At 37.6% G+C, this 23,943-nt stretch overlaps 2 protein-coding genes and 1 long non-coding RNA gene across 6 annotated transcripts in view; 1 reads left to right on the forward strand and 2 right to left on the reverse strand.

The window, feature by feature from the left end:
• Positions 1-2,004, forward strand: part of LOC121527241 (NACHT, LRR and PYD domains-containing protein 12-like) — a 26,439-nt gene extending 24,435 nt beyond the window's left edge. The window contains exon 18 of one of the 3 annotated variants that reach the window (XR_005993386.1): positions 647-720. Coding sequence is in view for 1 of the 3 variants with exons in the window: in XM_041814100.1 (XP_041670034.1) it covers positions 647-981 (335 nt within the window). In the remaining 2 variants the exon portion in view is untranslated. Of the gene's footprint in view, positions 1-646 lie in introns of all 3 variants that reach the window. The other 2 variants (XR_005993387.1, XM_041814100.1) reach the window with 2 other exon arrangements.
• The window catches only part of LOC121527243, a 9,968-nt gene extending 3,086 nt beyond the window's left edge, over positions 1-6,882 (reverse strand). Inside the window, exons 1-2 of the long non-coding RNA XR_005993388.1 lie at positions 6,758-6,882; positions 2,915-3,054 (exon numbers count right to left, since the gene is read on the reverse strand). This is a non-coding gene — a long non-coding RNA (uncharacterized LOC121527243). The remainder of the gene's footprint in view (positions 1-2,914; positions 3,055-6,757) is intronic.
• Positions 6,883-7,262: 380 nt separating this feature from the next.
• Positions 7,263-20,847, reverse strand: ssr1 (signal sequence receptor, alpha). Of its 2 annotated transcripts, XM_041814082.1 has the most exons (10): positions 20,707-20,847; positions 17,617-17,750; positions 17,387-17,483; positions 16,422-16,525; positions 16,137-16,295; positions 14,501-14,577; positions 14,283-14,361; positions 13,998-14,091; positions 13,513-13,527; positions 7,263-11,395 (listed from the first exon to the last, which is right to left on the reverse strand). In XM_041814082.1, the coding sequence occupies exons 1-10, from the start codon at positions 20,774-20,776 to the stop codon at positions 11,328-11,330; spliced, it is 897 nt and encodes a 298-aa protein (XP_041670016.1). In that variant the 5' UTR covers positions 20,777-20,847; the 3' UTR covers positions 7,263-11,327. The 2 variants fall into 2 exon arrangements, with proteins under 2 accessions (XP_041670016.1, XP_041670017.1); XM_041814083.1 differs by lacking the exon at positions 13,513-13,527.
• Positions 20,848-23,943: the final 3,096 nt, after the last annotated feature.

The following is a 23,943-nucleotide window of genomic DNA, read 5'->3' on the forward strand; positions in this document are numbered from 1 at the left end:
TCCATTATAATTAGATTTTTTTTTTTATTATCCTGGAACAATTAGAACAAAAAAACGTGCATGCACTAAATGCTGGGAAGTTTTCTTCAGTATGTTTGTGGAAGTTGTTATTTTTATTATTTATCACCAGATGGCATCATTCCTCTATTGTGGTCTATGGGGAAGACTTGAAAATGTGTGTGTGGATATATGAGTGTGCCAGTGTGTCTGTAAATGTGTGTTTGGGTGTGTGTGTGTGTGTCTGTTAATTGTTGCTTAATTAGTTGCTTTCTACTTAGTTGCTTTCTACTTCTTTCTTTTTTTGTCTTTTTTCATATCTAAGTACAGGGGGTGTCATGACAGAACCTGGCAAGTCAAGGGTTACATTTCTTAACAGTTATGAATATTTAATGTTTATGAGTTGAGGAATATTGGTTTACAAAAATAAACAAAAAGAAGTTTGAAAAAAATCTTGTTTGATACTTTTATAGCCTAATGTATGAAATGAACCATTTTGGTGCAAAGGGACACAAATGGATGTAAAATTAAAGGGATGCATGAAGGTTAATATAGAGGAAAAAACATCTCTATAAATGTATTTAAATATGTCAATATTTATCAATGACATCTGACATTAAACAAAGTCTTTGATGTGAATGTTTTACAGGTTCAAGAAGACTAACTCTGCAGAGCATCGTTCCAGCAGAGGACAGGGTTCCTGCAGAGGAGAGCGTTTCTGCAGAGGAGATGCTGCGATCAGTTAGGACTCAGTTAATTTCCAGCGTCACTGATCCTGTTCTGAACCAGCTTCTGGACAAACTGCTGGAGAGTGGTGTTATAATCAACGAAGAAAAAGATTGGCTTATGACCAAAGTCAGAGCAGACAGGGCAAGAAATGTGATCGACATGGTACAAAAGAAGGGACCAACAGCTAGCTCTGTCCTGATTGCAGCTCTTCGTGATATCGATCCATGGCTCTGCAGAGAGCTGAACTTACGATGAAGAAAAAGCGAAACCTGTGGGATGTGATGTTGTGAAAGGCCAGCTGTTTTACAGTTGAACAATTCTAGGTGTGGGCGTTAAATGGGAACTTTGTGGCTCAATCTATGGATGCACATTTGACAGAGGTGCTTGAAAAACATAGACTCATGTCAGAATTGTATAAAGTATGATGCATCTGGTTGTAGATGTTTTGACTGATGACTTGTTGCTCTATGAAATGGATTTGTTTGATTTCTGTTTGTAATAGTTTCTCTGTTCTATGTCTGTAACTCGGTGATTGTGTTGCTGCTGGTCTTGGCCAGGACACTCTTGTAAATGAGATGCTTTATCTCAGTGAGGTTCTCCTGGTTAAATAAATTTAACCCTCAGAGCTCACGTGGCACGGATCCATGTCGCAGGCACATTTCTTTATAAATCCTTTTGTAATGTTTGAACCGTAGGTCGTAGACACTTCATTTTTTTAATTTGAAAACTCTCCGTTGTGTCTTTCTGATTATGTCCTCCAATGATTCTTAGCTCTTACAGAACATGTTCCAGTGACCCCTGAACTTGGCTGACATAAGTCAGCATCATAAGACACTCTTGTTTTTCCTCAGAAAGCTGACCTTCTTGTCATTTGTTTGCTACCCTCGATATCTCCATAGCTCTGAAGGATGCTGTTCTAGCAAGCCCAGAACTTCGGTGACTTTTTGGGGTCTCTACAGATTGAATCCCCGGGGTTAGATCTGATAATAAGTGTCTTTTTATCAATTTTTAATCTATTTTTGATCATTTACTTAGGCTTTTTGCCCAGAGCATCGCTGTGTTGTTTACCGCAATGCACTGTGGGAGTTGCAGTCAACCAGTTGCGTCTTTACTGCCTAGAGGAATGGCACAAATGAATCTAATTGCAAAGAAGCACATGGACTTTTCTTTGTATCTATGTAGATATTTTAAAAACTGTAAGTCACAAAATGTTTGTTTTTTCACAGTTGTGTTCCAAAGAGAAGGGAGAACAACTCTGTTCAAAGAAAAGGCTCAGTCACTAATGCTTTCTGTGTCTTATAAATAAAAATCTCAGTTTCAAAATCCGATTTTTTTCTTTTGACTGTAGAGTCCAATAACTTTTCAAAAATTCAAGTGACATTACTTTAGCAATTATAAGATGTCATTTAACCATTTAAAGGTGTGTAAATGTTAACACATTTCACGTCACTTAACAGGAAAAGTCAACAGTGAAATTTTCCTTTACTTTAGACAGGATGGGATCCATGACAGTTAATGGGTTTCAGTTTACACAGAAATGGTTTAAAGACAACAAGGGGAATGTTCTAGAGTGGCTGAGTCAAAGCCCAGACCTCAGTCCAATAGAGAATTTGGAGTCAAACCTGACTGACTTTTGGATGTGCTGTGGAGCCATCATCACCTCTTTGACTCATGAATCTCCAGTGGGGCCAGACTGAGTAAATTTTGTAGAGTTAAATTATCAGTTTATTTGCCGTACTACTTCTACTGCTAATAATATTGATAATTAAAATGATAATACACAATGCTTTCAGTTTCATTAAGGTTCTCGCTCTGATGTCAATGTCCAGGCTTTAGAAATAAGATAGCAACATCAAAAATAAAATCTAATGACATGATAACATTATAAATACTGCATTAATCCTCCTATTACTGTTGTTAATAGGAAGATATCCTAACTTTTCTTTAAGGACAGAGTTGTGATTTATTCTCCAGAATTTTATTATGCAAATATAAGACTGAAGTCCACGTGTTCTGACCAGTTTTTTGTGCTCAGTTGTAGTTGTTCAATGAAAAGGTGATAGGCCTTGGACAGTTAGTAACCCTGACATTGCTTTTATTTTAATCAGTTTATCCTGATAGTAAGTTGGATAAAACAAATTTAAACACAGATTTGAATGTAAACGGTGAATTGTGACTTTGGTCTCACTCTGTGGGCAGCTGTTGATAGCTGAAGCATGTCTGCTGATGGATGTTTCTGGAGCAGATGGAAGCTGGAGACTGTTTGTCTTCAGCGTTTTCATCGTCACAGTCATCACAGAGCCTCTTTCTGTATCCGACACAGACAACCTAAAAAAGAGCCATAAAACAAAACAAATGAAGAGGTTTTTATACAGTAATGTAAGAATTACAGATAGACCAATCACAAAAATCAGGGCTAATACAGATGCTGACATTTTGTCTTCTCTTTCATATTTAAAGCAAATATTTTTTACCATTTAGGATGAGAGTATAGCTATGAAAATGGTGAATAAACCACGGCAACAAAAACCAAGTACAAAAACAAAAAAGTTTTACAAGTATATACAAAAGACAAAAAGTTTGATGAGGAACATTAGACCCAGGGATGATGATCTACAGGAGCAATTTCAAGACTTCTGTGTGTTTTGTACTTGACGTTGACCAAATTATTAGTGTATTTGTAAAAAGATTCTAACAATTTCTTAAAATTTGGCTCCAGTTTTTACTGAGTGTATACTAAGCACAGATGAGAATGAAATTATTAGCACCCCTACAAATTTTTGATGATCCCTTCAAAATCAAAACTGTCTTCAGAAAGACAGTTTTTAAATTTGGATTGAAAGTGATGCAAAAAATACTGAGAACATTACTCAAACCATGAAGATTTGCATGTTGACCTACATAAAAAACCCAGACCTTGCACTTTGACAAGGACCATGCAAAGATTATATTGCATGTTTCATAACTGCTGGATGATGCAATCTACCGCAGCATTTTCAAAACTTTCAAACAACATAATGTTCAGTCTAGATCTGCCCTTTGATAAATGTCCTAAAAGAATGGTTAAAAAGATAAAGACTGGTTGATTAAATCTGTTTTTAAAATGGGAAATTTTATTTTCTCATAAATATACACTATATGGACAAAAGTATTCTCTCTCCCAACCATTCCACAAACAGAGACTGTAATGACATTGTATTCAAATCCATGTACTTAAATATGGAGTTAGCCCCAATTTTTGCAGATACAACAGCCTCCACTCTTCTTAAAAGGCTTTTCACATGATTCTGGAGTGTTTCTGTGGGAATTTGTGCCCTTTCATTCTGTAGAGCATTTATGAGGTCAGGCACTGATGTTGGACCAGAAGACCTGGCTCACAATCTCTGCTCCAGTTCATCCCAAAGGTGCTGGATGGGGTTGAGGTCAGGGCTCTGTGTGCACCAGACAAGTTCTTCATCAAACCATGTCTTTATAGTCCTTCTTATGCACTGGGGCAGTCATGTTGGAATAGAAAAGGGCCTTCCCCAAACTGTTACCACACAGTTGGAAGCATAGCATTGTCCAGAATGTCTTGGTATGCTGAAGTATTAAGACTAGCCTTCACTGAAGAAAAGGGGCCTAGCCCAAACCCTGAAAAACAGACCCATACCATTATCTCTCTAACTTCACAGCTGGCACAACGAACACGTTTCCACTGCTCCACAGGCCAGTGCCGGTGTGCATTACATCACACAATTAGATTTGGTGATGTGAGGCTTGCATGCAGCTGCTCAGCCATGGGAACCCATTCCTGAAGCTCCTGCCACACAGTTTTAGTGTTTGCATCAATGCCAGTGGAAGTTCAGAACTCTTCTGCTATGGAATCAGCAGTGGTGAAGACATTTACACACCATGTTCCTTAGCAGTTGTTGACCCCGCTCTGTGATTTTATGGGGTCTTCTGCTTCATGGCTGAGTTGGTGTTGTTCCTAGATTCTTCCACTTTCTAATATCCCTGACAGCTGACTGTGGAATATCCAGCAGGGATGAAATTTCACCGTCTTATTGCAAAGGTAACATCCATCACAGTACCACACTTAAAGTCAAGGAGCTCTTCAGAACGACCCATTTAGGATCACAGATGTTTGGAACTGTGGACACGGGTCTGATCGAAACACCTGAATTTAAAAATTAACAGGTGTGGCCAAATACTCTTGTCCATATAGTTTTCTTACCTGTACCACACACCAGGCAGCATCACTACAGAGCACACCAGAAGGCTTATACCAGGGGTCAGGAACCTTTTTAGTTGAAAGAGCCATTTTTACCAGCAGAGAAAGGAAATCTTGCAGCTTAAATAGCCCGCTAGTTTAGGAGGATGCTAGTCATGTGATTTGATTAAGATGCATGTCAGGTATGAATGATTGTGCTCGAGATTACTGGCAGAACTAACTCGCAGGCGTCATTTCATTTTGATGCATTTATAGAATTTAGAACTGCAATAGAAATGACTGTGTACATATTTTTATTTTTATCTATAAGTGCCATTATCAGCATTATTTATTTTTATCCTTAATGATACTGATAAAATCCTGATCATTTCTTCTTTATTCATCAAAACACACTCCTTACACCTGCTGTCAGACAGAGTTAATGCAGAATGTTGTAGTAGCCTACTGTTCACCTATGGATGAAACCTTCTCCACTTCATCTTCATCTATGCTGCTGTGTCTGCCTGTCTACGTCACATACAGGTGTGCAGCAGGAAAGACGGTTTTGGCCTAATCAATAAAGTAGCATCCATGATCACTGGGTTACAGACTGCAATAAACAATACAGTCAGAAGGACAAACCGGAGCAATCAGGAATCACAGATAATCATTTCAAATGTCCATGAAAGAGAGTAGAATCAGCTGTTTACAGCCTTTCTCCCTCTCTGAGTGACACGTCAGCACCGTGGACAGCGGCACATTAACGCACGTGACATTTCCAGCTCAAACATCAACAATCTGATCTGTAACAACACAAATACACACTCCTACACTGAACCTTACATTGATTACAAACCAAAAATATTTAAATAATCATAAAATGTATCAATCTTCTGAATGAGGCAGACAAAAACACTCAAACGATGTGCGTAATAACAGCGCGTAATTGGAACAGCTACACAGCTGATTCAATGAAAGCAAACGGAGCTTAAAAACATACGTTTCACCAGGATGCTGTTCTTGTCCCTTTTATCCAAAAATCCATCATAATGGGATAATTCCACAGTGTCATGCTGTCCTCTCTGTTATCTCGTTGGCTCAACAAGCTAACAACGCGGGGTTATGGCACAGAATGTTTACCTTCCGCTGGTATGGCGTTACGTGCCAGCCTGACTACAGGAAGAGAGAAGGACAAACAAGTGCTTCATGGAGCTTCCTTTTTTTCTTTCTCTCATTTCGAAGCCACGGAAGAGAGGAAATTTGGGATTTTTCTTTCAGTAACGGATTACTTTTATGAAGATGTAACTAATAAGGGGATTACTTGAATTGTAAAACTAACGCGTTACGATACTCGTTACAACAAAAAAGTAATCTGAGTACTCTAACGGATTACTTTGTAAAGCGTTACCCCCAACACTGCTGGTGTATCAGTTTAAGTAGTGACCATGTAAACTAGTAACAATGTCTCTGTTTTTAATTGAACCGTCAAAATCTCCTCATCAGATCTGTATTTAATAAAATTAAGACAAACAGTCGTGGGCGAGCTCAGCTGGAAGTTGCATGGTCACTTTTAAAACTGAAACAGCGATCATGTTTTCATTGTTTTTACATATTTTAAAGCAGGATTAATCAATCCCAGCTGGTTTAAATGGCATTTGTCTTTGATAAACTACATCTGCACATATCGTCTTAAAAATTTTAACCCCTCGTTTCTGCCATGAAGTTGCTTAGTGCAGCCTTGCAGCTGTACACAGAATAAAGTGTATTTCTATACATTTGCTGCAGCTAAAAGAAAAAACTTCATGAGTTTCTCTTTGTTCTAGGAGAAAAAAGCATCATTACCTGTTCACCTTTGCCTTGAAACATGTCCATCTATCAATGCAGCGTGCAGCTTGATCCGTGTTTAAAGAAGAATAAAGCCACCTCCAGAGATCCAGGCTCACTCCTCTTTACTCTCATTCTCTGAACCTTGGCCTCTACTATCTAAAAATAAAATCAGAGGACATTTATTTCCTTCTAACCGATGTCGTCATATAAACCCTCCTCATCCCCACACATTAACCAAGCAAGTGAGGTTAACACTCAAAGGAATGAAGGCTTGACCTGGATGAATGCATGAAATTTGAAGAACCTTATAGATTTAAAAGCATTTCTAGCCCATGGTTATTTTACCTTAAAACCAAACACCCCACAGTTTAAGATGTACAATGAAATGTGCGTTAGCAGTTGTGGAAAAACTAAAATTTTATATTTAGCAGAATAGTTTCTAACTAACTTAATTTCTCAGCTTTAAACTCACTCAATAAAATCCTAAAAACAGAGAAAAGAAAACAGAGGCATTAGAGTTTACAGCAAATCATCAAAGTTTATTCTCTGCACATTTAAAAGCAAATGAAAGTAGAAGCTTGGATCTGTGAAAGACATCCCGTCATTTTAGAGAATAAAAAAACAAAACTAAACATCAGCTCAGCTCTCTGAGGATCTGTGATCCGTATCAGACGAGTGTTAGTTTTATGTTTCTGCTGCTTGTCTGATTTTCAGCAGTATAAACCAACATGAAACAGAAGTCTGGATCCAAACTCAGAGGTCATGTCCTCACAGAACCACAAAGCTTTAAAACTCTGCAGAACAGGTACTCTAAACCGAGCCCAGAGCCTGCAGAGTGAATCAGTGCCGCCCCCTAGTGGTAAAATAATAAAAAAAAAAAAACAGTGCACAAACCCCTGCCCTGTCTGTCAGCCCAGTCTAATAAATTAGCTCAGTAAATTTGCAGTCGTCTACCATCAGCCAGTATTTACACCAGTGCTTCAGCCAGTTCAACATTTTTACATTTCAAAATAAAACAAAAAGACTCAGATTTACTTTCAGAATAACGGTCTGATTATGAAAAAGATGGTTAAAGAGAGAAGCGAGAAAAGTAGAAAACAGGCACACGTCAAGGACTTTTAACCCCTTAATGGACAAGAAGAGAAGAATAAAGATCCATTTCTTCAGTCAGAAATCAATGACCTACTCTACTGACTTTAAGACTGTCTTATTTATTTAGGGCATTGTTAGGGCCACATTCAAGAAGATTCAAACTTTTTTGATTTCAACTATTAAGTCTCATAGGCAGAGAATAAAATTTTAATAAGAGCGAGTCATTATGAGATACTAGTGTTTGAAATGAGTTTCCTCAAAAGGGCGTCTGGAGATAGGGGAGGAGCTCAGAGTAGAGCCACTGCTCCTTCACATTGAATGGACCAAGTTAAGTTGGTTTGGGCATCTGATCAAAATGGTTGCCTCTCTTTTGAGGCGTTCCAGACACGTCCAAATGGGAGGAGACACCAGGGCAGACCTAAAAGTAACTGGAGGGATTAAATATCCCATGTGGCCTGTGAATACCTCAGAATCCTCCAGAAGGAGCTGGAATATGCCACTAGGGAGAGGGATGTCTCCTGATTGCCTCCATTTGGAGGTCTTCCAGGCATGTCCAAATGTATTAAACCCAAGGCACACCCAAAAGTTACTTTAGGGATTACACATCCCACCCAGCCTGTAAACACCTCAGAATCCCTCAGGAGGGACCAGAAAATACTATTCTGGAGAGGGATTTCTCCTGATCGCTTCAATTTGGAGGTCTTCTGGGCTTGCCAAAGAGGAGAAAACCCCAGGGCAGACTGAGAAAAACTTGTGAAATATCTAGCCATAGCATAGCCATGCATAGCAACATAATGACTTCATTATTGTAAATTTGTTCAAAATGAAAGAATTTAAGTGCAAGTATTTGGATTATTTTTTCTTAAATGTGGCTCTGACACTGTCCTGTACCAAAGTAAGCCATTTTAATTCCTCTATGTAGTGAAAAAATCTGAACATTTTCCGCAGACATACATCCACACTATCTATTTTGCTCTGATAAATACTTTTCTGTTGTTTCATTCAAATCTTGAGTTATTCATATCAGGATAGAAATGCTGCTTTTGCCATGATAAAGACTTATATTGTTTTTTTTTTTTCAGGGTATTGATTAAGTTTCCTCACACTAGCAATGCTAGTTTTCCTGTGATTCACTGTTGTGTCAAGATCTCGAAAAACAGCTGAATTTTTTTTTACTCATAACATGAAAAACAGCATTGTTATACCAAAAAACAAACAAAAAAACCCCCAAAAAGGCCTATGCAATGGTCTTTTTGGGCTTCCATACAATACACTATTTGGAGCTTCCTTTTGTTTAGACTGCAAGAAGATATATGTAATAAAAATACTGCATATTCTTTTTTTTTTTTGCAAGAGTCAGTATTAAGACAAATGCTTGCATGGAAAAAAAAAAACAAATTCAATCAAGGACATTTTTGTTTCAAAAGAAGAACATGTCCAAACACTAAAAAATAAATGATCCAAGAAAACATCACCTTGTATAGCAGTTTTCTCTGGTTTCCACAGACAAAATGAAAGGAGTTATTAATTTCATCATTGAGAGAAAATGTTTAAGCACTGAATAGATTTTTTGCATCCATTTTTAAAGGTGGGTTAATTAGAAACCAAAAAAAAAAAAAAGCAAGAGATCAAAATTCTTAAAAAAGCTGCAATAAGAAGTAAAGTAGTTTAACGGCTATTCTGGCATTGAAGTTGGCATTTTTGTTGTTGTTTTTTTTTTTTTGACTATAAACTCAGCAGAGAGTGAACAATTTTACCGGACTTGAAAAATGCATCAAGCTTTTTTTCTTTCTTGCCTCTCAGGGCTTTCATACCGTTGAGCTTATTTGAAATTATGCAGTGAAAGATTTCCCTTAGTTTCTGTAACCTGTGAGCTTCGGAGATTTCATTTGGTGTGTTGAGATTGAAGTGGAAGAGAATTGTTGAGCTGACGGATGTCAACGGATTAGCGGACAGGTTTTAAAGACACTTCGGCTGCTCCTTTTTTCCTGTTTTAGGTTTGCAGATCTAATCATAAACAGGAAAAAAGGAGCCTATGGAGTTATGTTGCCACCCTGCTGATGTGGTATCCTAACTTGTGGGCATTCCTCATTATTTCAGCAGACTTTTGAGATCCTTTTGAGTCAAAATTGTGAAGTAAAACTCTTTAATTCTGCTATTTGTCTTCAAATGAGTGCAGTGAAAATGTCTATCATGCTGTTGTCAAGTCTTAAAGCCTCGTTGCTGTTGTTGCTTCATAAGTTCAAAAGCCAAGGCCAAAATCCTTTCAGAGATGACCGAGAAACATTCATGTTTGAGAGGTCAGAATAATGACTTTAATTTCTGCTTTGACTCCTCCCTTAACGTGAACAAGCCCATATTATCCCTCCATATTTTGTGAACCAAACACTAGATTTTCACATGGCTTTCACCACGTTGATACCAAGTTCATCCAGCATTTTATGAGCCAGGTTCAAAGGCAGCACCACAATTAGCATAACTGAAATAAAGTTTGATTTTCTAGGACTGTTTTCATGCAATAACAGGACATAAAATGACACTGGGATTGCAAGTGAAACCATTCTTGCAAGCTCCTCTCATTTACGTTTCTCTTCTTTTTGACTCTTCATTTGGTTGCATTTTTTTAACCCAGATTTAAAAGCATAATTGAAAACCTTTTGCAGGTTCCTTCAGACCAAAGGAGCTCAAAATGTTTGACTCTGCTATATTTAACAAGAGGATGATGTGAGGGATGTGTAGACTTTTCTGTTGCAGCATCAGAAGTGTGAATCTGTCATATCCGAATATTCTCGGGACCAGTGCATTGAAAAGGAATAAAAAAAAAAGCTACAGAGCTGAGAGAAGAGATCTGACACAATTTCCAAACTCAAAACTACAGAAAAAGTTAACAATCGACAAACAAAACTGCATTTGTTACCGGTTTGACACACCAGAGTAGGGCTGAAAACAATGATCATTTTTGCGATTGAGTAGAATATGACCGTTTAGTCTTAAACATAGAAAAACAGCAACAAATGTTTATCACAAGTAAAAGCCGGAGTTCCAACAACATAAACATATTTGAAGCCAAACCGATTGGTTAACCATTATTTTTCAGCCGTACACCAGAGTGGGAGGTAATAAACAAAGAAACAATCAAAAGTGTCCCATAATGATCAAACAGCAGTTCTCTTACAAAGGCAAACATCTAAAATTAAGTATAGAAAAACGTCCTCACCTGTCTTTAACCCCACACACCTGCTCCGAGACGATGCCTCCCCCTCTCTTCTGAAAACAAACCTGCCTGTCTATGTGTCTGTATATGTCTGTGGTTGTGTACTGAACAGTTTTTAAGCTGAAAGTAGAGCCAGTCATAGCTGTGCTTGGCACTGGTTAAAGTTCATCAGTAAAGGGGGCAGAGTTGCGCTCAGCGTGGCGCTCACAGCCCTCCCTCCCTTTCCTCCTCCTACGTAGATGGGTGGATAGGATCTGCCGCCGTGGCGTCAGGCACCCGTCACTCGTCTGATCCGGCTGAGCGCTTTTGGCTTCTTTTGCGAGGAGATCTTTTTGGAGATGCTTTGTCTGAAGAAGAAGGAGAAAAATAGAGTGTGACTGGTGGATTTACATAAAACAGGAAATTCAAACAAATTTAATACAAATCTTCTTATCATAGTTTAAAGCAGGATTTCCCAAACTTTTTCAGCTCAATTCCCAAATAACAAGTTTGCATTTCCCATGGGACCCAAACTTAGAGCAATACATTCTGCAATGTAAGGATGCACAACCTTATCAGCATGGGCAGATATTTACTTACAAAGTCCAATATTGGTATCAGCAGATATGAAAAATTTCTGCTGATATGTACAGCCGATATATCAGTCATACATATCAGCATTATCAGCCTTAAATATTGGCAAATCTAACACTCTACCATCAGGTGTAAGTGGGTGACTAGGATGCCACACTCTGAAGGGGGCCCACCATGAGCCCTGAACATCTCGACCTAAATGTAAAAAACTACCAGACTTGTCTACCACCCCGCTCCTCTCTCAGTCAGTCGCACTGAGCCTCTATGCACAAGAAGCACTAGGTGTTCTTTATAATAAAAAAAGGAGTGTCTATAATCTCCATCGGCTGAAATGAGTTTGAAAATATTAGCATATTGGAAATTAGCAAAAATCCACTATTGTACATCCCTAATGTGGCCCCATGGAGTGTTAGCGTTCAACCTAGTACATAGAGGAAAAAAAGAGCACCAGCTCTGTTAAAATGTAGCCATTTTCTATGCATTTTACTCTGCCTGTCGCCCCATGAAAACAGGCTACCATAGGAATGGGTGGTAATACGGTAATACCTTATCCCAGCGTTTTAAAATAGACACAGTGATGCTCTAATTACAGTCATGAAGTCGGTGCCATGTAATGAGTGCATTTTCATAATAAATACCAGAAGAATATGTGTGTGTTTATACCAGCACCACTGCCTGTGTGTAAAGATGCTTAAAAAGTGATGAACGAAATCCTGAGAATGATTTTGGTCCAATTTGGCAAACAACAAATGTGCACATGTATTCCAGCGTATTGATATCCATGTGCTTAGGCCTGGCACCATGCTGGGTTCTCTAAAGTTAGACTATTAAATGTGCATCACTACCTGTAATGTGATTCAATGCAATGCAAGTTTAAGAACACTTTTATTCTTCTGTGTGTAGATCAGTGATGAGAGCTGATGATGTACATGCCATTGATAAATAAAGCAAAAAAATAGTAATAAGGCTTATCTGTATAAAGCACACAGAACACTATGCTCCAAGATTATGTGCAGTAATAGTTGTGGATTATTTTTTTCATATTTCTCCTTAAGAAGGGTGGGAAGAAAGTTCATCAGAGCCGTTATGCACAGAAAGAGAGAGGAAAAGAAGGAGACAGCAGGATTATCTGATCCTCTCCTGATGTAACTGAGTTTAGCTGTAAGTGAAAACAATGCATTAATAATAAATCTCCTTCAGCATCCCCATAATGCAGTTTTTTTCTTTTTAGACTCAAAGTATTTAATTACAAGATTGAATTAAAGGCCGTTTAACCACCTGACAGTAATACTGTATACCCCAGTACAATTTGGGGAAAGTCTGATGGTATTAAAAAACATATACCACTGAATCCTAGGTCCATGAGTTAATAAAAAGGCAGGTTTGAAGCAGTGGGTGCCAGACAATGTATACTCAGGACCTATCATTACCTCCTTAATAGCAAATCGCAACCCAAATTTAGAACCTAATTTACACACAACACACAAATGTTTGTGATATAACAGGAAAAGCTGCATTTCATGCATTCTCTGTTTTGTTTTGTTTTTGCCATGCCAGTAAGCATTATTGAAATATAATTTATGGGCTGGGGGGCATGTTCATGCGCACATCCACAATCCACTAAAAATGACTGGCCTAATTTCTAATGATCTGATAGGTCAGTTTTTAAGAACAATGATCTAGTAGAAGCATTGTAAAGAAAGCAGCTCTACTGATTTGAAAGGAAAACAACCGTTTGTCAATGAATGCTGCTGATCAAATACATTAAAGTACAAGAATTAAAAAATATATTCAAATCAGTGTTGAGGAAGAAATTAAAAGAAACAAGCTCCATGTGGTTCTCACAGGGTTTAAACACAAACGCACTCTGACAAGGTAAAGCAGACCTCACCTCTGCGACTCTGCACTGAAGACGCAGGAAAAGATGACAGCAAGGAAGGCAGAGAGGGAAGAGAAGAAGAGAAGAGAGAGTGATCGTCATGCACAGTGAAGTTAAAAGTTTAATCAGGAGCAGGTGAAGCAGGAAGAGATCAGACAAACACATCAGCTGATTCTGTGAGCAAACAGAGAGACGGTCGCAAAGTGTCTGAACGCCAACATCATTCTGTGTCTAAATATACTCCTTTGACTTAAAGATGGGGTTTCTACACTTTTAAAAATAATATGTAAGACTTTCTTCAAGACCTGAACTGAGAAAAATGAATACAAGTTTTTGCACGATGAACAGTGACAAGTGAAAAACTAAGTGGCTTGAAAAAACACTGCAGAAAGGTGCTGAATTTAGTCAGTGAGGAAAAAAGGTGCAGGAAACAGAAGCAGAAGAGTTGAGGTGAGGTTTGTGTTGAGGAGCATGTGTCCAGGATGACTCATACGTACTGATCTGGTTGAGCGTTTCCTGTGGGATCCAGCTCAGGTCGACATCATTGTGGCTCGAAGTTCCCATTTCCACTTTTGGAGCAGGACGCCTCCTCTGCACACAAAGAGTAAGAAAATAGGCATGTAAAATCAGGATTACGACTGCTTGATGTTAATGCAAATCCATTGTCTTCAGAGCTGACTTTTAAAGAAGCAGTAAAAAAATAAATAAAGAAAACATTTTTTTGTTCTGATTCTTTGCTTCTACTGCTGTCTTTTGTCTTAAACGTCCTTTAATATATGTACCTTCCTCGACTCCAGCAGCTGGTGAAGGCCGACAATGACCAACAGCCCGAGGCCTGACAGGAAGACATACATGAAGATCCTGAGAGAGGAAGAAGAGAGAAGCATGTGCAGATGTAAGAATAAACAAGCCTTTGGATGAAGGACAGAGAAGAAAATTATAGTTGTTGCAGACAGAAAATTCAAGCAACTAAAAAGCAAGGGTGTAAGCAAACACTTACGTCTCTCCATCTAGTCCATCTTCTTTCTCTGTGATTGTGACTGTTTGGTTGAAAACTGCATCCTGGAAAATGTTTCCCTACAGAAAAACAACAAAAAAGGTTCAAAAGTGAGTGAATACATGCAAAAAAAGATAGGAAAACAGGAGAGAAACTATGAATGAATATTCAAAGAAAGCAACGGCAAAGACTGGAATAAAAGGGACGGCGAGTCAAAGAGATCAGAGGAGAGGAAGTGTTGATAACAGAAAATGTAGTATTAGATAGGTTACTTTCTCTTTGTCATAACTGTTGAACTCTGCCCTTCTTATCACTTTCTTTGAGAAACATCTCGTCAAGAATATTTGGAAAAGCTACCTGCAATAAAATACCTTATAATAAAGGGAAACTGTTTTGTGAAAAAGTACTTAAACAGTTGAAGGTTTAATGCCTAATTCACACGGGATTAGTATTACCTGGGAAATGCTTGTAATTTGTAATAATCATGCAGGATGTCTGCTTTTCACCCCTTGTGATTCAACCATGTCTGTGATGCAAAGTAAAACATCCAGGGTCAATCACCAAGCATTTCAGCACAGAGAGGTCCATTGGTAAAACTAATGCGAATCAGCATCTCTGTAATTACGGTAGTAATTACGTGGCTTTTTACAGCCCTTGTGGATTTTCTGCTCTTTCCTCATCAGTTCATTTCTTACGTTCACAGACTACTTTATTTTGCTTTATTTACTTCATTTTAACTTTCAAATGCATGCACACACCTCTGCTCTCTTAATACATATAACACTTCTGCTCTGCTTCCTACAGCTTCTCTTCACGAGTTCCTGATCTTATACTGGGGTTATCTAACTGTACACTTCATAAATAACAGTTTATATTTGTGATATGTCGTGCAGTACTCGGTGACTAAGCTACAACAGCTGATCTGTCTGAGGAGGGCTGCTGTTGGTACATAATGATCCAAACCCAGTACATTACAGACTTTGTTTATCCTGTGCGAATGCAGGCGACAAACACTGATGTCAGGGGGTAATTTCTAAATGATCAGAGGTCCACAGGTAATACTTATCCTGTGCAAATAGTACTTAAGACTGAATAAATTACCCACAGATGTATCCTCTTTAAGCCTGGCACACACCAAAGACTTTGTAATCTTAACCAGTTTTAAAATATTCTGGTGCTCTTGCATGACAACAGCTTTATAGTCATTTTTTATGGTGTTTGGTGTGCAACAAGAGAAACGACATGGCACACCACACACTGACAGATTCAGTCACCAACAACCAGAGTCTCCACTCTCAAAATTAGAAGTCTCACACACTCAAACATCACTTAAGAGTAAACACGCCAAATGGGGATAGCTGTTTGCCACCGTCTACTCCTCTGTGGAACCTCTCCCTGTCAGCTGGACTGTGGTATATTTTTCGGTCCATGTTGTATTAACACTGGTGTTGTTGCACAATGTTCCTCCATTTCTCACATCCATATAACTTCATGCTTCACCTTTACCATCATCGCCATGGCTGTCAGCTTGCTTCCTGATTGGTACACTGTGAGGTACAAGTATCTAAATAACCTGAACTAATCTAGAAAATGTTATAAAGCTTGTGTGAAAATGCTTATGACCCCCACGTCTCCTTACACTGCTGTCCTTGTAATTGAGGTTTATAACGAGTCCGAACGGCCGCCCTCCCATTGGCTCTGCTGGGATGAAGGAGTACTCGAAGGTGGCCTGTCTGCCGGAGGGAACCACGGTGCCGAGCTGGAGAGCGGTGAAGTTCTGGATGTAGAACTGGTAATCCTGACAGAGAGAGGCAGAAAAAAGGAAAACAAGTCAGAATCATTTCCCTGTCAGTCCAATGATGCTTATTCTATCCAGCTCTGCAAACATAATGGTCAAATGTCGATTACTGTTTTATTTTTGCACCTGTGGGTAACGGAAAGAGGCGTCCAGGGACTCCACAATGAAGTTCTCTGATCCTTTGTTGGTGAAGCCAAGCAGGAACTTTACGATGTTGTTAGCAGGGAAGTCTGGAGGGAAACAAACACATTATTACCTCTGAGTTTGATCTACCTTTCACTTAAGAGTCATTGGACTAAAAAAATATATAATTTAAACAAAAAAGAAAATAAAAGTACCAAAATATGATAACAAAAATTTAAAATAAATAGAGAAAAGGAAACTAAACCTACAAATATAAAAGCAATTACATGCAACATTTTAAGTGAGTAGTTCATTTATGCCTTTGTACATAGCTATACTGTATATACTCATGTGCATAATGCAAGCATACAAAAGGTCTATTTTCCATGCTATATTTTGTAATTACTTTACTTTTATGTCATTTAATTTGATCCTGTTTCTTTCCTGCTTGTTCCCTTTTGTTTTATAGGTATTTACAGAAGTCAAAATGTTAATTAATTGGAATTTCTTTTTAATCATTTTCAAGCCTTAAGTTGGAAAAAATAGACTTTAAATACACGAAAACACAATAAAAAGACAAATGTACACGTATAAAGCACTTGCTTTAGGATTTCATTATTATATGCATGGACTATTGTATTTTGTTCAGCATTTTGGCCTGTATTTGTTTGAGATATGCTATAAAATCAAAGTTATAAAAGTTTTAAAAATATATATCATTCAAAGTGAATGAAAACATCAAGGAGAAAACAAATACCTACGATTACTTCACCACAGTTTTAGATTTTTTCAAGTAATTTTATTCTTTTTTTCCACTTAAAAAACATTATTTTCTTTTTCCCCCACATTTATTCTCTTTGACTTCATACAGCACATCTCTACTCTTGCACCCCTAATAAACACAGCTAGTATTTTACTCCATATACTTTTAACTGTTATCCTGTTATGAAATCTTAAGAAAGAGTTACCTTCTCCTTTGACAAACAGGATGGTGGTGTCAGCATTTGGAGAAGCTTTCACCTCTCCCACCAACGCTTCTTCTTCTTCATCTTCTTTTTCTTCCGTCTACAGACACATGCACACGTTTATGTTTATGATGGTTGTGGAAAAGATCCACTCATCAGGTATTTTCTTATTTTTAAAGCTACTCAACTTGATGATGAACTGCTCCAAGACTTTTTTTTACTTAGTAACTCACCAATTCTACATTTTCGTCATCTTCCACTTCTGCCTCATCGTCTTCATCCTCTGCTGTCACATCGTCCACAACATCTTCATCCACAGCCTCTGCCTCCTCATCCTCAGTCAGATCTTGGGCGCTCACCACTGGCCCTGACAGATGAGGAAATATGGATAATTTTACAAACACATGCTCTTTATGGGTGTGTTTTTTTAATCTGTATTATAAATAAGGACAATGCTAGGTAAACTTTTAAATTTGAGAGCTCATATGTTGACCAAAACCAACTACCTAACCATACAAAATTTCACTAAACATAAATGAAAGTTTAAATCCAAGTTGACTCCGAGACTTCAATTATCCTCTGTGGTTCAACACACATTAAAACTAATATTAAAGTAGAATTTAGGATTTGATAAAAGATCGTGAAGAAAATATTCACTCAGGAACAAAGACAGATTTAGAGATGCAACAATCATTCAATGTTCCTCAATGTATCATATTATATTCAAGGAAAAATACTGCACATGGGAACTCTTTTACAAAGCGGACCTGGCCAAGAGGTCAGCAGAACATGCATAATCAATAATACATAAACTTAGCATAAAAAGTAAGGAAATTTGTGTTTGGTAGATTATTTCTTTGGTGTAACAATGCTTCTTGGCGATAAATCTTATACCGTTGGAAAGCCTGTTTATTACCCTTTTAAATGAACAAGGAAGTGAAAATGTCTCAAGAACGTAGGGCATAGCGGCTCTTAGATCTTTGAAGAAGAGAACATAAATAAGAAGGAACTAAGCCAAGAAGAGCCTTGTATATCAGAGTCAACCAATGAGTTCACCTGTGGACACTCAAAGAAGACCAGTCAGATTTAACAGAGTTCACAGGGATGAGTGAAGCAACTACAACCAGTGACAAACCTCAAAGCACAGTGATGGACAGTATTTAAAGTCTGTAGACATTTGGCTGACGCACTCACAAACAGACCATCACCATAATCAATCAAAGGTAAAAATGTTACAGGTACAAGATGTTTACAGGCTCTGAGGGAGAAGCAGGGTTTAATATGAGCAAGTCTGCAATATGTGCTTTGAACAACAGCTCATGATCAATACGAAAACCCAGATATCTATAGCTTGAGACTAGCTCAGTAGGTCTGCTTTGCAAAGTTATAATTGATCGGACATTTCCTGGTAATTCACTTGAATTAGAGCATACCAGGAGTTTGGTTTAGTCTGCAGTTAAAACATCCAGGAAATGGATGGACAAGACACTTAACCACAAATTGCTCCCACTGCTGCGTTGGTGCAGTGTCAGTGTGTATGAATGTGATTAGTGAACACTGATGGCCACTCTGCATAGCAGCTCTGTCATCAGTGAGTGAATAGGTTTGAATGAGTAGTGACCAGCAGTTTAAAAAGTGCTTTACATAGTAGGGTTGTGTATCATTTAAGTTTCTGTTAATACCAGTGCTAAACCATTACTATTTATACTGTGCTGGTGCCTAAATCTATACTTTAAAAAGAAAAACAGTGCATTGAAAGTTAGTGGGAGATAAAAATCAGTTTGGGTATCAAAAATGATTTGTAGAAATATCTAGCAGTACATGGAATAAGAAAAGGAAACCAGTTTAACTTCTTTATGCAAGAGGCTCAAGCTAAATCCATATACTGGCTATGTGTCAGACACAAACAACAAAGTAAATGTATCATATGAATATTTACATGGTAGGAAAGCAGAATCACAGACATTAATATAGACAGCAAAACAATTTAAACGCATTTATGCTCAGCTGGAATAAAGTAAGTGTACAAGAATCACACAAATTCCTTCACATATTTCTTGCCTCTTATTTAGGCTAGCAGGGTATAGAAATGAGCTATTGATATCTGTGTTGTAATTCAGTTCAGTAGGAATCAGATACTGTATTTTAAAACTAATCTCTATAAGTAGCTGTCAGTTGACTAGAAAAAACTCTAAAAAGGCTAAAGTCAATTTATTGTTCTTGTTTCAGCCAAGCTGGGTGGATGAGAGCAAATCAATCTCACCATGTTCATACTCGCTGCACCTGTATGTGACAAAAAAGAGCCTAGCCCTTTGAAAATACTGAACCATGTGAATACAAATATATCTCTAACACAGTATTAGGATCAAAGCTCCTGAATATATAAAAACACAAGACAAACTGTAGCTTCTGCTTGAGTTGTGTCACTGAAATGCATCCCTAGTCCTCCAGAATCTCCCTGCTTTCAAAATGGATTTTAAGTTGGTGTGTGTAAAAAACTGGAAGCCATAAAAGCTAACAATAACTCAAAAGTCTACTGGCTGGAGGGCTGAATCACAGCCAATATTTAAGTTAATCAGATCTGCTTTGAAGCTCAGCCAGTCACACATTTAAGTCTTCATAAATAATGACATTTATGATCATTATACTATACTTTTTTTCTTCATACATCTAAAGGCTTGGTTCAAATTAAATACCTGGTTCATCAAATCACAAATTTTAAGGTTTTACTACCCAATGTAGACAACCACTGAGTGAGGCTCCTACACTTGAGCCGTTAGCTGTTACAGCTGCGAAGGCTAACTTGACAACATGTGACATTAGCCTTTTACTGCACCTTTCTTTGTATGTATTCATCAGTGGTGGTATACGATACAGTAAGCTGAGATTTTAGGCTTCTTTAGTATAAGTCTGACTTGATATACATCCATGAAGCTGTCATAAGGGGCAGTTATCATGTAAGGGGAGCCACTTAGCCTAATGCTAACAGCTAGCAGACAGCCAGTAAGGACACGTCAGTCTAATCAGTCTGATAAACTACAAACATGAAGCAAACTACTGTGCTAATTTCTTGGCAATTAAACATTCATATCAAGAAACTCCACCGGCAAATTCATCGCTAAATCTCTGAAATAATGGAGAAATATCTGATTTTAAAGTCCACATTCACTTAGAGCTAGCACATGTCAAACAGAGAATGGCCTTCCTCTTTTTACAGCAGCTAGTTAGCTGAGCAGCTAACGTTAGCCTGCTAAGGCTTGATGGCTACTTAAACACTGTTCCTTTTAAACAAAACATCGTAAACAGATGAAACACAAACCTACCTTTGACAAGAAGTGACGCCGGGAAGGCTAATAGTGCTAGCAGCAGTAGTTTAGGTAGAAACTTCAGCATTTTGAAGCCGATATCAGTGCGTTCTCATTCAGTGTCTGTCAGACAGCCAGGCTGTGAGCGTTGCTGTGCCGCTTCCGTTACGATCACTAGAGCGCATGCGCAGGAGACAGCGAGCAGTTGGTGTATTGGCGGAGCGTGTCTACCTTTAAAAATAGTGTCTACCCTGAGGTTTTTTTCTTATCTGTGTAAATTTACGATATCGATAAAGTAGGAATAGGAAAATGTTTTAAATGCAAATGAGTTTAGGCTAAAGACAACTTTTATAGGGATAAAGACTGAAACCGAGCTTAAAGGGGGAACATTTTTCGACTGCGAAACAGATTTGGCCAGTACACCGGAAGTTTTTCATTTTTTTTTTCCTTTTTTCTTTCTTTCTTTTTTTAAAAAAGGAGAATTTACCATATACATATATAATATTTCATTTTAATCAAGTAAAAATTCTAAACAAGCATTTTTTTTAAGTATTGAGGTTTCACTGATTAACTGTTCTATTTGATATTTGTATATTTTGCGTTTGTTATTTTTTCTCATTACTTTTTCTTATATTTTGTTTCTATTCACACATCTTATTTATACTCATTACCACATATTCTAATGCAGTCAGTGTTATCAATTCTTTTCTATTTTTCTCTGTCAGGCACTTTGAATACTTTATAAATGACTTTCAGAAATAATTAAACATTTGATGTGTTGTCTTTAATTAAGGGGTTTCATTCTAAGAAAATGTAGTTGGTGGCTGTAATGCAACCACATACAATAATGACAGTCATTTACATTGTTTCTGACATTTTCAATACTTTTCATAATATTTTAATTATAGTTACTATTATTTTATATATTAAGCTGTGTTTAGATATGTTTTACACATCATAGAATGAACTATAAACACGCCTGATGTGTAGCAGCATTTATCATGCCATACAGAGCACCTATCAAGAAGAAGGTGGCCTGTGTACAACTGATGTTGATGACTTCTGGTTTTAAAGAACCACGTTTCACTGCCAAAGGTCTGAATGTAAGAAAATTCTTTAAAAAAGTATAAATGTATCTCTCTAAAATCATATTGACCAATAATGCTTAACAAATACTACAATATTAAAAAGAAATCTAAATCAAACAAACCCTTCCACCAAAGGAGTTTAAACATTGAATCTCCCCTTGAGAGATTAATAAAGTATATCCTCAAGAACTTTAAATGAATCAGTGTGAGTCAGTTCTGATAAAACATGTCAGTGTGAAAAAGAAAGACACATTATTGTTGACAAAGTATGTTTTTATTTCTACCACATGTAAATAACACACTGAATTCTATGCCAAAGTAACATAACTGAGATTAAATGATAAAGAATCTCAAATAATATGTAAATAAACTTAATATATCATGTGTTGACCAACAGAAAACTTTACAAATCGTGTCATTAGATGTCAAAATTGCAGGAAAATAAAAGTTTATAAAATGAGGCAAAGTGCCTCAGTTAAAATATGAACACTCAGTAAATTATATTCTATTGCATTTAATCTTAATGAAATCAAACATATAAAATATTCTCTGTTAGAATACACGATGACGGCTGAATGAAGATTTTTTTTTCATTTAATACATGACCAGGATGCAATCCACACAGCAAGACAACAGACCCTAAAAACACTAACTACTTTATACGTACATAAAAGAGTAAAATATATCTCTCCAAAACATGGACAGAGCCCGTGTATCAAAATACTCTGCAACATACACAAATCTCCATTTCTCACTCAGTCTAATCCATAAAACCTTGTTTGTGTGTACAGCACGCGACGTGAAAATTTTTTAATTGGAGTTAGAAATAAAAACAGAAATCACTGATGAACAGAAAGACACAGTGTGTTAGTTCAGTCCTTTAGAAACACCAGGGTTAGTGCTGCTGTGCCATGTGATCTCTGTAGATAATGTCAGAAGTTTGAACTACACTCACCTGAACATGAAAACTCAAGATAAATAAACCACCCCCTTCCTATGACGTTGATAACGTCTTTAATTCCTCCTCTCATCCCTCTGTTCTCTCTCTGTCCTTTGGTTACATCAGAATTTTTTATCTGCCCACCCTTAATATTAAATTCATGCCTCATTTCTCCTCGCCCTTAAACTCAGCTCTTATAAACATACTTGTTTCTACATCTTCTGCTCCTCTCTACTTCTCAACCCTCCTTAAAGAAAAAGTCTGGTGATAAACAATACAACTCCTGTCAAAACTAAAAAGTCAGTCTCCCAGGTCCAAGCTGATTTGACTTGCCTTGGATCCAAATCTTTAAAGAAATCCAAACTATTCTGCTTAATGTAGAACATCAGGATATAGTGCATCTGTGGGGACTATCTTAAGAAGCAGGTGTGTTCAGATTTTGTCCTTGTAGGGGTGTTTTGTGCAGCAAAGTGCTCTGAATGAAACAAATGAACCACAGTGTGGTCCAGCTAATAATCATTATACTGTATGTTTCTAAGGTGTCATTAGATGACTAAAGTACTATTAATGCAGGACTAGTATTACCTGAGGATCTCTGATAATTTGTGAATGCTCCCCTGACATCAGTGTTTGGTGCTTTTGCACAGGATAAGAGAAGTCTGTCACTGTACTCCAATTTACAGACATTCTAAAGGAAAACATATGGGTAATGCATGGCTGCAGCAATGAAAACAGTGAATTTTGATTTATAAAGTTCATACAAAAAATGCCATGCTATGCACACCACATCCTGCAGATGACACTTGCTGCATTCTTCTATACATTCTGTTAACCAGAGCGTGCACTGAACAACATGAGCTCAAGCCTTTCACATTCAGAAGGCTGTGGGTTCGATCCCCAGCTCCTCCAGTCACAGACACTTAACCCCAGTTTGCTTCTTCTGGGGGCTTCTTCAGTGGTGTGTAAATGAGTATGGATGCATTTAAATGTGATCAGCTGATACTGTTGGCCAATTCTCCATAGCAACCTCTGCCATCAGTGAGTGAATGAGTAGGTGTGACCTGTGGTGTAAAAGTGCTTTGAGTACTGTACAAGCTCAAGTCCATTTACCAAAGTCAAGCATCCCTCAAGTTAATCTCCTGAGAAAGGAGAACATCTTATGTTAAATATGAACCTCTCCTGTTACTTTTGATAGTTTCTAAGCAGTTGATGTTGTCAATATCATTC

Source organism: Cheilinus undulatus, linkage group 19, assembly GCF_018320785.1.
Source record: "Cheilinus undulatus linkage group 19, ASM1832078v1, whole genome shotgun sequence".
Lineage (NCBI taxonomy): Eukaryota > Metazoa > Chordata > Actinopteri > Labriformes > Labridae > Cheilinus > Cheilinus undulatus.